Below are 12,696 nucleotides of genomic sequence, written 5' to 3'. Positions count from 1 at the left end.
GTAAATGTTATGTGAAGCCCGTTTAACAAGCTGATTAACAAGACATTTAAAGTTGAATTTCCCATATTATCTCTGCAGAAACATTTTCAATGAGAGCAAGCCGTTTAAGCAGTGGATGTTTTATGATCAATTTTAGGTTGTCGAGGCACTAGTTCTTGTAGCTGCTCCATGTAAACTTACGCTAAAGTTGAATGCAGCAAACGACCATGGCGACACGCCACTGCACATTGCTGCTCGATGGGGATTCAGTGAGTTGTTGTATTTTCCATTTAAATAGCTAGTTTTGAATATTGATTACTACAGAATATCGAAAAGAACTTTTCGTCACCCTTTTTTATATTAAGAACTTGTTAAAGGTCTGTTCTTTCAAACCGAACCTACTGAATAGGAGGACATTTTAAGCATCTGTTCCAGTCTGACTGTGTCGTGACCTGAAAGGTCTTTCGTAGCGTCAGGTCTCGAAAAAAAGTCTATGCATTATTTTGTAATTCTTGCCTTGATTTTTAGGCAACCTCGTGGAAATTCTATTAGAGAACGGTGCATCTGTGGAAGCCAGAAACAATAGCAAAGAGACGCCCATTCAATGTGCTGCAAACTCTAAGGTAGGCAATTTCATTATCTTTATTTCTGGCGGCAGGAGTTGCGATATAGAATGAGGTTTTAGCCCTGGTAAAATGTTCTATACGCTTGAACACCCTATGGAACAAGCTTTCGAACAATTTGATGTACATTATATGTTCCTCTGTCAAAACGTGCCATGGTATAATCAATTTTTGCTCACCAGTAGTCATTGACTGCGTATTCTTCTGGTCTACCAAATTTTTCTGTGATGGCGCATCGTTGATTCGAAAAATCCAAAGCATTTTACCATCCTTTCTCTTAAAATCTTGCAAAATGTGTATTACCGTTTGACAAAGGCTTTTTAAATGATTTGTTTTAGATCCAAGAACTCCTGGCAAAAGCAACGACAGATGAGCCACAGGAACAGCATTATATTTACGTCCAGCCAAATGATGTAAGCACTAGATTCCCATGCTTTACGTCACCAAAATTGAACACAAATTATTGAAAATGGCTACCAAACAATACATTTTAAAACATACTCCAGCTTTTCGACTGTCATTTAACGTAAGATTAATTGTAGAAAATTTTATCATTAGGATAACATTATTAAGCGAATCTTCCACGGAACACAATAAAATCGATGGGGTTCATTCAAAATCGAAACTATTTAAATTTTCTTTAATATTTTTGAGTTTCCCCTTCTTTATGTTCTGACCCAGTTCGTTAATCTGTTAAGTTTTTGAACCACTTTCTTACAAACGTAAACATCTGTACTTATCAAGACCAAGGGTATTTTTATTGATTTCAATCCCATTTAAAAGGCTTAAATACCTTATTCAAGTCATATCAGGTCGTGTTTTGTTGAACGTTCTCCGTGTCTTTTCTTGTTTTCGCTGAAAGATTTTTAAAAAAAGTTTCAATTGCTTCTAGTATTTGATTTCCGGTTATTCTATGTGGGATTTATTCAGACTATCATATTATTTATGCTCTTTAGTCTCCAGAAAGTAACAGTAATTCGTTTCCTGGTGAAGTTGTACGAAGTCCGAGATCCCCCATCGCATCACCAAAGACAAAACGGAAAATTAAAGAGGTATTATGCAAAACTTGTTTATTCTTAAACTTGTATAACTTTATTTGGTGTTAGAATATAGTTTGTATGTATTGATCACACTTCTTTGCTTTTTAAAAACTCAAAGTTTAGTTCTTCTTCAAATATATTTCGAAGTTGCTTTCTAGCAAGTTAATCCTAAAAAAATTGTTCTTAGAGTTTTCTAGGATTAGTTTCATGGATGAACTGTACAAGACAAAGCACATAAATCCATTTTTGAGGAACTTGATTCTGATTATTTTCAATAAAAGATCATATTTTTTGCTTGAAAGTTTTTATAATTGACTAGAGCACAAATTCGACGTAAATGAATTTTTTATTTATCAATATAGCGTTGTTTTTGTATGCGCTGGGTCATCGTATTTTAGCGACCTATTTTTGCCTTGTTGCATTCGACTGAAATTTTTTAATATTTCTTTTCCTTTTTTTCTAGCTTCAAGTGCTGTTAAAGGTTGTTGCAGATGGTGATCTGGAAATGGTATTTCTATCATTACTTTATGTTACGTCCAGTCTTTTGATTTCATCCAAGGGTACCTAATTTTGACAGTATAGAAGACTGAAGGCCCTCTGATAAAATGAATGTTTCTGTAGTATATTTTAGCTAAGTTTTTGCGTTAGTAATGCAACGTCTTCAGTTTATTGCTATTTTTCCGCTTAAATAAAGTTTCTGGAGTTGAGTAGCAAAGTAAACATGTCTTTCGTTTTGTTATGTGATCTCAAACCATCCTGAAGGTGCTCCAGGGTTTCTCAATGTCAAGGCCATTAACAGTCTTGAACGCTTCTTATTTTTAAAAGAAACTACATCGCTGAATATGAAACTTTAATACAGTTTGCAGGATGTTTACTTTTCAATTATTCGCATATCTTTGCTAGAGGGTGGAGTTGGCATCTTTTTATCTAGGATTTGCCTTCCATTAAGATATATATTTTTGAGCCAAAATTAAATATATTATTAATCAGTTCGATTTCCAATCAAGTGAAACTGATGTCAGAAAATCGCTATTACTTAAGGGCCTGTTTACACGGGATCGGTTCCAAACGGATCCGTACCCAAACTGGATCAGATAGGATTTGCGTTTAAATCTGCTATCCGTACCAGTTTGTGATCACTTTTGAAAATGGTCCCGTTTGGATCCGATCCCAAAAAGGGTCTCACGTAAAAGGTTGAGATCGGATCCAAACAGGTACAGATCCAAATTGAGGTGAAAAATGTCCATTACGCGGTACCCCCTGTATGGTATTCCTAGACTTGGCACATAGAAAAGACAAGAAATTTATTGTTTCGAATCTTTCCATTTGGTGTAGTTATAAAATCTATTTATCAAATGGTGTATTTTTTCCAAAAGAGGTTGATAAAGGACCAACGAACAAAGTTTTCAATTCCACGGATGCGGAAACGGTTCTACTGCTGAAAGTTGTGCTGGAATATGAAGTAGGCAAAATTCCAGAAGGATCTTGTTCAGAAAAAATAAAACAAAAATTGGAGGGCAAAGGCAATAGCTTTCAAAAGGTTTCATTTCACACTCTGTTCACACACTTTTTCAAAATTTCGGCGTTGGAGTGCGCACACCAATCTGCACATCTTAGGTCCGTCCATACGGATTCGATCTCGTGTAAACGCAAATATTTTCAGATCAAATCCCGTTTAAACAGGGCCTTAGAAGATAGGTATGCTGGTGGTGGGTCAACTTAAAGGAAATCGAACGATTCCACTGAAAAATGAAAAATTATCGTTGTAGATAATAAACCACAAATTCTAATTACTTCTAGTCGTTTCGACAGTTTAACTTAGAGACTTCTTGCCCGAATTTGGTCAAACCATTTTTTCTCTGATTTTTAAAGTACTTTTTCCTCTTCCTAATAGCAAGCATTTTTTACTGTCTTATTCATATAATAAATATAATTAAAATTCCCGATTTAATTTTCTTAATATATTTTTTGTTGTTTTTGCTGCTAACTGATTTCGTGTTTGTATTCTTAATTAGCTCAAACTCAAACTTGGAATCCCAGAAACGGAAGAGGATATGGACGCCACAGACTTCGGAACACCAGTAACTGGACTTTGCCATCCGCTATGTCAATGCAGCAACTGTGTTGGATCACAGAAAGTAATTACACCAGTTGATATTCTACTGAACTTTGCTAAATTTTTTTTTTGTTGGAAATTGAAATTGTCTTATTACATTGCTTAAAAATTTGTTTCCAATCCTAAACTGCCCTCTTTTGGCAATCTTCGTTGTTTTTATCTTTCCTTATTTTATGATATTTTCAGATTCCAAAACAAAAACGACCGATAACTACCTTACTTACATTTAAAACAACTTTCAAATTTTTTTGAAGTCGAGGTAAAAAAACAACCAGTTCTTTAGAACGACTATTTTATGTTCTCCTCTCAATTGTTAGTCCTAAGCGGAAAGGAAGTTCTTTTAATTCTAGCATTATTTGTGCAAGTGTGCCACTGGTTTTAGACTTTCTAAGAACTTATTCTTACTTCTTCCTGGCTGTTTTTAGATAAATTTTGTTATCTAGACGTTTAGACGTTTTCAGTAACTTCTATAAAGCCCAGATCTTTGTCAGAATTCACTGCAATATTCCTCCAATCGAGAATTATTTTTTCAATCCTTTCACAATCAAAGATTGCATGTATTTTTAATCATTCTTGAACCAGCTGCGACGTATTCTTCTCGACATTATTTCATCTTTTTCCTTGAAGAAAGGATGACTGAAGTCTTAATCAAAATTTTCCATTTAGTCTTTTATGCTTGAGAGATTATTTGTCACGAAGGTAGAAATTTTGAAGCTTCTTGAAAGCGTTCCCACAAATTTTTTTTTTTAGGTAGATTTTTAATTAAAAAGGAAACTTATCTTTTCAGAATCCTATTAACGAGTCGTTAAATCAGATTGTAAATACGGCGAATGAAGATGGTGTCACGTGTTTGCACATAGCTTCACTTCATGGCTACGACCGTATTGTTGCATTGCTGCTTAACCGCGGAGGAGCCTTCCCTAACTGTCGCACGAATGTTAGTTTGAAAACCCCATTGCATCTTGCGTGCCAGTATAACCATTTCGAGGTTTGTGATTTTTCGATATAAAGAATACTAGAAAGCCATGTTCTTCAACAATGTTGTACATAACGTTGCAAAATTCTTTGCTTTATTACGATTATTCTACATATTGCCTTCTATTTTGATTTTCAAATTAGTCGTGAAAGTTCAACCATAACGGCAAATAACCCCAACTTTCTAAACTCTCTCCAAGTTATACATTGGAATTCCTACCTCGTATTAATTTATAATCTTCCTCAGGCTCACAGCCGTGAAACCGTAATGTTTGTGGGCTCTGTAATAACTACATAATACAAAGTTCCTCGTCACTGTCTTCCACGCCCTGAGATGTGATGGTTGGGCTGCTTGCTCCATTACCGTACTGTCAAGGCAAGTAATACGAAGCTCCCTGCCATCTCCACATCTAATCATGACATTGAACTTTGAATCACACAAGTGTACTGTCTTATCCTCAGCACATATTCTTACTTTCAGTGTGTTTCATTGCTACTCAAATACGGAGCCAAAACAGACTTGAAGGATACATCAGGCAATACTCCTTTACATTTTTGCTGCATGAATGGACACGTGCAGCCAGCAATTCTCCTGCTCAAGGTACTTTTGGATTTTTTTTAGACATAGATTTTGCCTTTTCCTTAAGGGCTCTTGCGCAACTGGCATGCTTTGCAACTATATTTTCAAAACCGTTTTACCTAATATCGTACTGCACGAGAATACAAAATACAGCCCATTTCGTCTCGTATACAATAACAGCTACCGCAAAGCATCTCGGTTGCTCCAGAGCCTTTAAACTCAAGGAACCAAGCCAAATTTTTCATTTGCTATGAGATACAGTCAATATTCCAGGCCGTCGATGTTTTTCAGCAACCTTATTAAACAGAATTTGACTGCGTGTGTATGTAAGCTGAACAAATTAAGCTGCATTTTGGTTAAGCCTTTTTAAATGTTAGGTATTTAAAAAGGGTTCAAATTATGCCAAACAGACATCATATGCAGGAAAGTAAAAGTTTTTTTAGTTGAAGAAACTGAATTGTGAAATACGGATAATGCATCGTGGAAAAGTCGCCTTTTTCTGTCCTTCTCTTGCATATTTGTCGATAAGCCACTGTTAATGTCAAGCTGCAATTTGATAAAGCCCATTTCTTAAATTCGCGGCCTAATTGTACAGACCGTCTATTTTTTGTAATAAGAAAACGGTAAATTTCTAAATGAACCTTCTTTTCGATACATTGAACATTATTAAAGGATCAATTTTGAAAAACAATGCAGCGTAAACCCTTGCACTGTGCCCTTTTTTACTTTCTTATTGCCACCACTGTCAATACAAGATTAGCCTATACCCTGAGCTTTACCCCTTCAGGCTACTTCCACGTTTACAATTTAGCGTATACGAAGCTATTTAGGCTGAAATATTGGAGTTCAGTAAATAGGGTCAACATTTGAGCTCATTCAAGCATTATCATTAAATTGTCTTTTCTGAAGTTTCCTCTAAAATTTGACAAATGCTTATTGGTCTCTAGAATAATTTATTGTGAAGTTTTGTAAAATGTACTCAAAATATGTTTATCAATGCAAATTTGAAAAAGTATGCATCGTTAAAGAGAAGTTGTGAGTTTGACTGGCTGATGAACTTTTTATTATTTTTTATTTTAATTTGTCTCAAGTCATAATTTGCAATATTGGCAATCGACTTCTAGCCAATTACATGCTGTTTTAAGAACGTGTTGCAAATTTATGAGACTGGAATAAGTTACTCTCCCCTTTAGCAGAAAAATATATGTACTGAACTGCAGAAAACAAGAAACTTCCTTCTCAGTCTGAATGGGTTCCTATATAATGGGCTGAACAGAAAATCGAGCTTTTTAGTTTTTTTATTCCAAAGTCTTTTTTTATTGCAATGTTTTTTATCCCATTTTGAAATTGATCGTTTAGCCATTAAACTATTGGCACTCTAGGTTTAAATTGTTAGGTTAGATGCACTGCGTCATTTCGTTGCTTGTCTAATGGAAGTATGAGCTTTGATCAGATTTGCACATATCAAGCTATAACAACCAATTACTGTATATATGCTAGAGCAATCAACATGTTGAAGCCAACACATGCTTCTACCTTCTTCTCCCAACTAGTAGCTCTTTTTCTTCCGTTTTAGAATGCAGCTAATGTAAATGCTTTGAATAGACGAGGAAATACTCCTTTGCATGAATCTGCAAGGTTTGTGCAGTTGATTAATTTTGTGTAGCATGTTTACCGCTGGTAATTGTCTCCGACTTGAATGTTTCCCTTAAAACTCATTTACTCTGACCGCAAACCTGATTCTAGTGGTTGGATAGAGGGTTTTAAAGGAATTTATGTTTCTTGGGCGTGTTTTGGCGTATTACAAACACACCCATTTTTCACAGGTTTATGGAAAAACTTCTATTAATTAAGATTAGTTATCTTCAATTTAAGAAAAGGCCACTTCAAGGGAGCTGTTTATCTTTCTCAAAAATATGATTGAAGAGCTGAGGGTCACGACACTGTTCTGGAAACTACCCAAGTCATCTTCAATGGAACATTTTAATATTTTCTTTTGATTAGCAACAGAGCCACCGATGTGAAATGCAGACTAATTTAACAAAAAAACCATTCCTATCCTGAAACTGATTTTCAATCTTCAAATCATCCATTTCTTAATCTTATTTCGATCTAATTTTTTGTTTCTGACAATTCTTGCTATTGCTTTCAAATTTTCTCGTATCTTGTTAAGACTTCTAGATTTTTCAAGAGAGAATAATAACAAAAGGCAAGACATTCAATCGAAAATTTCATTTTCAGACTCTTCGAACTAGATCTTTTGGAGGCGCCCAAGCGTAATATCAAATTGTAAAATATTTTACTTTTTACAACTCAAAATTGTTATTCGACAAATTCTATGAAGGCTCTAAGCATAAGTGAAAAGGTTTGTCATTGCTCAAAGGTTTGTACTGTCTGTCATATTTCAGATGGAACTGGCCGGATCTAGTGACAGTCTTGCTGTACTATGGTGCATCAACTAAAATAAGGAATAAATCCAACCTTACTTGTTTTCAGTATGCTCAGGTATGTTGATTAACTGCCTTCTCTTAAATTGTCTTAAAACTTATTTAATGAAATTTTTTCTTATATTTTAACGTAAAGAAGATAATAATTTTCCAATAGGTACAACAGCTTTAAATAATCCATGGTCTCTGACGAAAGGGGTTTGGGGGCCATGACCCGCCCCCAAGTTTTTTTGCAAGACAATAGTGCTGTTTTCAAAATATTTTGTTGTGTTAAACTTTCCCTATCCCTTGCACCCCCCCCCCTGTAAAGGTTTTACGCTGTATTGCGCAGACTTATGCGAGAAGATTTCATGAAAGAAACGAAGAAATGAGATCTTGTTCTGTGCTTACATTCTTGTTATCATGCATATCCAAAATCCCCTATTTACAAAATCTAATGATATATATACGAAAGGCGTACAATAGGTTAATTACATGATTGACATAAAACTAAACGAGTACGAGGTTATACGAGGATACGAGGTTATACAATATAAGAATTATCCTGTTACATTTCAAGACGAACTTGTGCACATCAAATAACGTCAAACTGACTTCGTGATATAAAGCCACACGACAGTTGCCCATTGAAGCCATTACTACAATGATTATCTTAAGCCTACTATGTGGTTGCCAGATTGGTTAATCTGATCCCAATTTTTGTACGTGTTAATTGTTCACACTCCTTTTTATAAGAACAATTCTATAAAAACTCTAGCCTCAAAATTGCTCAAAATTTACGAACAAGTTCAGAAAAATCCTGCGTAAAAATTTTTGAAAAAATAACAGCCAATCTTAACCTCAATTGACTAGCTCTAGCCGATACTCTAACCAAAAAGACTGTCTTCCAAGCAGGGCGTACTAAACAATGATTTTCTTCTAGCACGACGAGGTAATAGAATTGCTTCGCAATGCTGATGTAGAGGCAGATGAGACAAGTTCTTCAAAAAATAAGCAGCAAAATAGTATGTTCCATTTCATTATTCAGATATGAGTTTTCTACTCTTTGAAAAAGAATACTGTGACCCCTCAATCAGGACATTTTTTAAAGAAGTTTGATATCATCCTAAGGAAGTAGTTTTTACAGTATTTTGGTCTTTGGCTTTAGTACAGTTCCCTTTTTTAGATTTTTTACATTCATTTTTTATCTGATAAAATGTATTTTAAAACATCACAACTGTTGTCATGCAATATTTTGCACTGGGAAGTTTCATCGTTGAACTGACATGAAGGAAGTTAGCGTTTCAGAACATTTCTTGAATCCAAAGGATCAATACACGAAATCCTTTTAATTTCTTTACCTCTTAGACTGTTCATGATTTTCAGAAGTCTCTAGGTGCTCAGGTTTTGTGCAACGCAAAAAATGTGTTTTGGAGGCTTGGAGTCTTAGAAACCTCTCAAAACTAGGCATAGTTTTATTGAACAGGACACTTTTTGACTCGAATTTTTTATCAAGACTTAAATTCGATACTGTGGTTACCTTTTTTTCCAACTTTGTTCGTTCAGGTCAGCCTAGCTCAAGGTCAAACTCTTTCCACAACTCTCCTGTATCCTTCTTTGACGATGACGAGGCTTTCCAGGCCGATGAAGTCTTCAGCAAATCGTCTGGATTAGACCAACATGAAAATGATCTGGCTTCTTCAAGAGCTGATTTTGCAGTAACTTCCAAAGATCAGAGACACAAGAACGATGGCGATCAAAAGATGGAAGGGAGATTGCCGACGCAAAGAAAAACAACTATATCTAATCTTTTTCAAGCTTACGAAGAGGATGATAAGGAAAAACTGAAGGAACTTGTTGCTGGAATTCAAAAATTTGATAAGTTTGTGTCTTTTGTGATTTCATTCACATTTCAGATTTTTTATAGCAGGACTTCAAATATGGCAGCTAAAAAGCTTTTATAGCAGCTTTCTTCTGAGCGTTCTTAACATACATAGTTGCATTTCAGGACAATGATTCTAATACGATTGCACGTGATTTCCAAAGCTTGTCTTTTATGTAAGCTAATATATCATTGACCAACCCCCCCCCCCCCCCCCCCTCTTCGAAGTCCTCTTCTTTTCTTGAAGATTCCCCTCATTTCAGATACAACCCATACAAAGCAACGCCGTTATGATGCTGTCGTATCGCCCAAAATAAGGATTTAAACATTTTGTCTTTTGCAGGAGAAAGAAACTACGACGCGTGAGTACCATCGACAAAAGCGAGCCAGTTTTTGATCAGCATCTGGTGCAAATGGTATTTGGTTTATTTGAGATTCTTGAAGGAATACACCTTGTGCAATTTCTGCAATGTGAAAAGGCCAAAATGATGTTCAGTAGTTTCTTCTCTTTTACCTTACAACAAAGTCGTTATTATTCCTGTAGTAATTTTCACAAGAACAAACACGCATCGATGCTTTTCTTATGATTTGACAAAATGCGAAAATTTAATGTTCATTTGCAGTGAATTTTAAGAAGACATTTCGATATCGATATTCTTTCTTGCTGTGGCGTGTAAGCAAACCTATCATTAGAATACCATTTGATCTCTAGAAAAGCCTGACCTGTTCTATTGCGTTCCTTTCAGCTATCAATACAGCATTTCGATTTATCGTCACTTCGTCACGTTGACATTCAGCACCATCCTGAGGACCGAATTTCTAAGTCTCCTGTAGTGGAAGATGATATGGATTTGTCAGAGTACTGGCAAAAATTCGAAGAAGACAAAGAAATGGATACAATTAAAAAAAGTAGTGATTTGGCTTCTGATGACGAAATTGATGAAAAACCGTCACCCGCACATTCGTCCCAGGATCATTTTCATGAAAAAGTACAGTCTAACCAAACATCTGAATCCTCAAACCTTTCAAGTGTATTCGATATTGAATACCGAAAAACAGATCTTCCAGAGGAATCAGGTCTTCTGAAAACTGAAGTTGGCTCTTTACCACTTGAAAGTCAGCAACACTAAAAAAACCCATTGGGAGGTCCAGGAGCTCAAAGGCCCGGATGAAAATTCAAGGCATTCATGATCAGCTGTTTTCTCAGATAACAATAGATCATCATTATCTGCTGGTGATGTATTAGTTTCTATAATTGTAATGGAGGCGGATGAAAGTTGACTGATGTGTCTGCTTGAAGAGATAAGGATCACATTTGATCTAAGAACACAAAGCTTCGCTAGATTATTTTGCAATATTTAGTGACTGCATTGCGGAATATTTTTCTTTGTGGAAAGACGACTTGATTTTAAACAGATAACTACGTTGTGAAGTTATTGTAACAATATTTGATAATTTAAAACGCTCGGCGTTTGATTGTTTAAGACGAACAACTACAGAGTAACTGATTCATGTCTAAGATCACGCGCAGTCATTCCTCAATTCATCTCAGGCCCACCAAGAGTGTTTCTGGAGCCTGGGGCAAAAAAGAAAGATCGGGCCCTTGACGATGTCCTTATAGCTTCGATTGTAATTTTGTTTTTATTTAAAACGATATGTTAGGAACTTTTGATAACTTTTGGGGCTCCCCTCGTCTCGGGGTCTGGTACAATCTGCCATCTTGCCCTCTCTTGGCGGGCCCGGTTCAGCTACACAGCAAAGTATATTTGTCGCTGCTGGCTGCGTACAAAAATTTTCTGCACGTAGCTTGGAATTACTTGAAAAAAGCTGATTTGGTTTGCGATTTAGAAATTAGCGATTTAGAAATAATCATTAGCAATTTAGAAATATTTCATTACTTGAGGGAAGGCTCAATTTTGATTTTTTAGAGTATTTTGCGGTCTACGTCTATCTTATAGAGCTAGGCTTTGTTCCAGGCACTCCAATCAAAGTTGCGAAATGGTTAACTTGCTACTATATCTAACGATACTATCATGATATTGTATTATCGAAATATGTATGCAGTTATCTTACGCAAACTCATGCCAACGAGCTGTTCGTACAAAAAATAAAGAAGAATATTAAATTTCGTTTTAAATTTATAAAGATTTCACATATTTTGACTCAAAATTGCCGCCTGCTTTTGATTATATGGCTATAAAGGATGATATAATCCCTTTGTAAGCAAGTTCACTTCAGTGTGAAGAATCTTTTCATTCATTATGATATTTCTCACAAAACCAATTCAAATTATACTTAAATTGGCATGCACCCTTTGTTGTGGGCAGAAAAGTTTCAGCATTTTCTGACCCCCAAAGCTAACGCTAGACAACGTACCTCAAGCCAATCATTCGTTTAATTGGAATATAATGATTTGTAATTGTTAATTCTAAATGACAGATGTTGAGTATTTGTTAAATTGTGTCTTTATTCATCACTTTGCCTAATTCTTGTAGCTCGACAACAAAAACCTAATTGTATTCTAGACAATCTGTAATTTACCAGCGCTTGGAATCTGTTTTTGCGATTATTTATAGAAATCGGTTGAAACTTTTTACTTGAATGGAGAATAGAAAGAATGCCTATGACATGTGTGTTTGGTTTTCTGTTTGGCATTACCTTTTAGAAGTAAAATTCTTTCAATCAATACAACAGTTTCTCGTTATTTACATCGATGATGTACTCTCTGAACCAAAAACACTCTTTCCTTTCTTCCCCTTCTGTCATTAGAGTTTTAGCGTTTTTCTCTATTTTTTCAAAAACTTTTCTAAAAATAAATAAGCAATGTTTCTCAGAGAATCGTCGAACTGTCTTTTCCTGAACGGTGTAGTAATTTGTTAAATTTTAGCCTGAAAGATGCATTTTTAGCCATTCTAGAAGGCTTAATTTCAAAAAACATTTCCGCGTCGGACCCAGCTGGTGGGTCCAATGTCACTAAATTTGACTCATGGCCCTCCTCAGATTAAATTTCGAGGCGCAGTCTCTGCTATTTTTTATCATGCTGATTTTTTTCGTCAAGAATTTATTGTTGAGAAC

At 35.4% G+C, this 12,696-nt stretch overlaps 1 protein-coding gene across 1 annotated transcript in view; it reads left to right on the top strand.

The window, feature by feature from the left end:
• The window catches only part of LOC135690775 (ankyrin repeat domain-containing protein 27), a 28,304-nt gene extending 16,056 nt beyond the window's left edge, over positions 1-12,248 (top strand). Inside the window, exons 21-34 of the mRNA XM_065208433.2 lie at positions 137-248; positions 508-602; positions 941-1,015; positions 1,559-1,654; positions 2,106-2,150; positions 3,658-3,780; positions 4,546-4,746; positions 5,215-5,334; positions 6,890-6,951; positions 7,722-7,818; positions 8,683-8,764; positions 9,306-9,621; positions 9,965-10,037; positions 10,368-12,248. Of these exons, the coding sequence (XP_065064505.2) occupies positions 137-248; positions 508-602; positions 941-1,015; positions 1,559-1,654; positions 2,106-2,150; positions 3,658-3,780; positions 4,546-4,746; positions 5,215-5,334; positions 6,890-6,951; positions 7,722-7,818; positions 8,683-8,764; positions 9,306-9,621; positions 9,965-10,037; positions 10,368-10,751 (1,881 nt within the window). The 3' untranslated portion in view covers positions 10,752-12,248. The remainder of the gene's footprint in view (positions 1-136; positions 249-507; positions 603-940; positions 1,016-1,558; positions 1,655-2,105; positions 2,151-3,657; positions 3,781-4,545; positions 4,747-5,214; positions 5,335-6,889; positions 6,952-7,721; positions 7,819-8,682; positions 8,765-9,305; positions 9,622-9,964; positions 10,038-10,367) is intronic.
• The last annotated feature ends 448 nt before the right edge of the window (positions 12,249-12,696 follow it).

The sequence above is a fragment of the Rhopilema esculentum genome, chromosome 4, assembly GCF_057945365.1.
Source record: "Rhopilema esculentum isolate cy_ngs chromosome 4, ASM5794536v1, whole genome shotgun sequence".
NCBI classification, from domain to species: Eukaryota; Metazoa; Cnidaria; class Scyphozoa; order Rhizostomeae; family Rhizostomatidae; genus Rhopilema; species Rhopilema esculentum.
Note: the sequence above shows the minus strand (reverse complement) of the source record. Positions and strands in the feature narration are given on the sequence as shown.